Raw genomic sequence first — 3,658 nt, 5'->3', positions numbered from 1 at the left:
GCTGGTTGTCCTCTTTCATTTCCTTTTAGTATTTAAATATCTCATTCCAATCTCTTCCAGCCTCCCTCGGTCCTAATGAAAACTTAGCCAATGGCATTATTATTGTATCTCCATATGTAGAGTCAGCTTTTAGTCCTGACACATTCACGAATTTCTCTTTGTCTTTCAACATTCTTATGTATAATGTATTTTGTTATTAATCTTGTATTATATCCTGAAAGCGTTTCATTGAGTTTCTTTCATCTATAGATTAAATTACCTTGGTGGTTCATTATTTTTGAAAAGCTGTTGTCATTACTATTCCAAGTATTTTTTGTTCACTTTCTCTCTCTCTGCTTTTTTTGTGACTCGTTTTACACAGTTATTGGTATCTTTCAACCTGAGCTGTAATTCTGTCAAGTCTTGCGCATTTTTTCTTAAACTCCTTTCTTTATTTAGATTCAATAATTTCTGTACATCTATTTTTAAGTTCACTGAATCTTTTGCCATCTTAAACTGATGTTGGACTTATCTAATATGTTTTTCAGTTGAGTTATTGTACTTTTTGTTTCTAGAATTCTCACTTGATTCTTTTCCATAGTTTCTATTTTTTAAGAGTTTCCATTTGCTGAGTCATTGTCTTTATATTTTCCTCTTTATATCTTTAAAACTATATGATCGTAGTTTTAAGAATAATTATTTAAACATCTATATAATAATTGCTTTGTAGTCTTTGCTAAAGCTGATATTCAGGACAAGTCAGAATCAGCTTTCATTGACTGTGCTTTCTTGCTGCAGTTGTTTTGTTTTGTTCCCTCAATATTGATCATACTTTTCTGTTTCTTTGCAGGATTTTTTAATGGAAAACTGTATATTTTAGATAATATATTCCTGTACCTCTATCAGGAATATATTCTATTTTTCTTAAAATTTGTGAGTTTCTTTATAGTTACTTCCCTGAACTTACAGTGAGTCCCTAATTCATGGTGGTTGCACTTAAGATGTTTTGACTTTACAATAGTGTGAAAATTATTTGTATTCAGTAGAAACAGTGCTTCCAGTACTGGTACAACTACTCTGTTTTTCACTTTCATATAATATTCAATAAACCACATTACAATAAGTTATAATAAATTATTGGTGGTGATAAATGAAAGTGACTAGTGAAATCCCTTTTGGAAGGAAGCCTTTGACAAAGCTAAGACAGCTGTTCCTATCACTCTTCCTACTTGGTCATTCACTAACTTTCTTAGTTTTGTTATTTATTAAAACAGAGTACCTCTCTGCAAATGAACAGCTGTTACTGAGTCAATTAGTTGGATAAATAAATATAATTTTCTACCATTTAAAATATTTGTAGAAGTCAAATGGATAGCTGCACCATGCGCTGAGCTGCATTTACTGCGGAGACTGAGAATTATTGATGCCATGTTAAGAATCACACTGTGAGAAACTAATTCTGGAAATCTGAGATTCTGGTGGCACAGTTGAAGAGGGTTTGGCTACATCTGCATAGTAATTATTTCCAAAAATAAGCACGTTCGCAAATTTTTAAACTTCTGATCTCACCATCACCATACTGTCACCCACACTATATTCCAGGTATTCAGGCACTGTAAGTTCTCATTTTGGTGTTTCTTCAGGTTCACTGTGGCTATATTCTACATCCTTGACATTCACATATAATATTTAGAGTAGCTTCTTAATTTAAATTTGAGTATACTTTAGGATTTTGATTTTTCTTATATGTAATCAATATTTTAATCTTTGAAGAATTGACATTTTTATAGTACTGAGATATTCAGTCTTTGAACTGAATTTCTATTTACTTAGGTCTTCTTTTATCTTTCAAAATAATATTCTGGAGACGTCAGTGTATTTAGTCTATTTTTTTTAAATAATTGATACTTCGATGTTTTTGTAAATGGTTTGTTTGTTTTATAATGTTAATTTTTAGCATTTTTTCCATTATGCAGAAATGAAATTGATTTTTGAATCTACGAATTAATAAATTGATCTTGAATCTAATGATTTTCTATTTCTCATGTCAATTTTAATAGTTTCTCTGTAGACAAATTTGAATTTTATCTGCACACAATCCTTCATCAGTGAATTATGACAGCTTTAATTCTTCTTTTCCAATTTTGATTATTTGTTGCTATTGTTGTTGCCTTATGGCTCTGGTTGGGATCTTTATTGACATCCACTGATGTAAATCTGATCCAGTGGCCATTACTGTGAAACTGTGCTTAAACCTGGCTGTCCATCTTGGTCTGAGGAATAATGCAGGAATCAGAGTCTAAATATATCAAGGGATTACTTTTTTAAGATCCTCAAAATGCCCAAGCAGAGAAGAGATGCTAAAATTGAGTTGTCATTGAAGCAGCTATCTGTAAAGGAAGCAGCTGGTATAATCTAGTAAACAATGAAGGTCTTGCAGAGGTCTTTGTTTCAAGCTGAATCACTGTGGGAGGTGAGCTACCATACTGCTGACAGTAATACACTGCAAAATCTTCAGGCTCCAGTCTGCTGATGGTGAGAGTGAAGTCTGTCCCAGACCCACTGCCACTGAACCTGTCTGGGATGCCAGTGGCCCTGCTGGATGCATCATAGATGAGGAGCCTGGGCGCCTGGCCAGGTTTCTGCTGGTACCAGGCTAAGTAGCTGCTGCTAACACTCTGACTGGCCCTGCAGGAGAGGGTGGCTCTTTCCCCTGGAGACAAAGACAGGGTGGCTGAAGACTGCATCAACACAATTTCTCCGGTGGTATCTGAGATTGGAAATAAAACAGAAAAGTCACCCATGTAATCTAAATCAAACCCACTGTCTTCCCAGAAGAGCCAGAATTATTGCTTTATATTGAGCTTTAATTATTGTATTGACTGAGCAGAGTTGCCAGGTAACAGGACTTGAGAGGGTTTTCACTGATGTGCAAAACCATCCCATGTTCCCCTCACCTGGGAGCCAGAGTAGCAGGAGGAAGAGAAGCTGCGCTGGGGTTTCCATGGTTCCCTCTGGGTCCTAACTGAGCAGCTCTTCTCCAGAGCCCTGACCCAGGCATTGATATGGGCTCTGGACTGCAGGGTGGCTGGGAGGGACATGCAAAGCAGCTGGGGCGGGTGCTGGGCTTCCAGCTGCAGAGACCATCTGCCTCCCGTCTCTGCACTCAGCAGCCCATGCCCAGGTGATCAGGCCAGAAAAGGCCGTTGGCTCGGTCTGAGGGTAGAACTTCTCCCCTGCGGCCACAGAATTTAACCCCTGTGTCCTCTTGTCTCACCATCACCTAGATTCAGCCACAGAATGTTTGGTACAAGTCTGTTAGAAACAAAATAGAAGGCTGTGGTTTCATTTTTCTCTTTCTGCTCCAACTTGTGCCCAGTCAGCTCCCTAAATGCATGATGGATCAGGTTGAAAGGAAGAGTCTATTACAACTTTATCTTCTGGATATACTTGTATTTACTTGTTAGTGATCTTTCCTGAGGGTCCAGAAGCTGTCTCATTCTTTGCGGAAATTAAAAGAGTAACATTCAATTAACCTCGGCACTGTGGGTGTGAGGACTTTCACAACTGCACAGATAAGTGAGACCTGGGCTCCAAATCCTCAGGGTAGTGATACCATTTCCCTAAAGACAGAAGATGGTTTTTTCCATGCAGGCAAAGAACTATTTCTTGGGTGATC

At 37.5% G+C, this 3,658-nt stretch overlaps 1 gene segment (V, D, J or C); it reads right to left on the bottom strand.

The window, feature by feature from the left end:
• Window positions 1–2,339: 2,339 nt before the first annotated feature.
• LOC103785113 (immunoglobulin kappa variable 3-20-like) lies at window positions 2,340–3,038 on the bottom strand. The segment is given in 2 exon segments: window positions 2,340–2,749; window positions 2,937–3,038. Coding segments are annotated over 2 exon segments (459 nt in total).
• Between the last annotated feature and the right edge of the window lie 620 nt (window positions 3,039–3,658).

Source organism: Pan paniscus, chromosome 12 (genome assembly GCF_029289425.2).
Source record: "Pan paniscus chromosome 12, NHGRI_mPanPan1-v2.0_pri, whole genome shotgun sequence".
NCBI lineage: Eukaryota > Metazoa > Chordata > Mammalia > Primates > Hominidae > Pan > Pan paniscus.
Note: the sequence above shows the minus strand (reverse complement) of the source record. Positions and strands in the feature narration are given on the sequence as shown.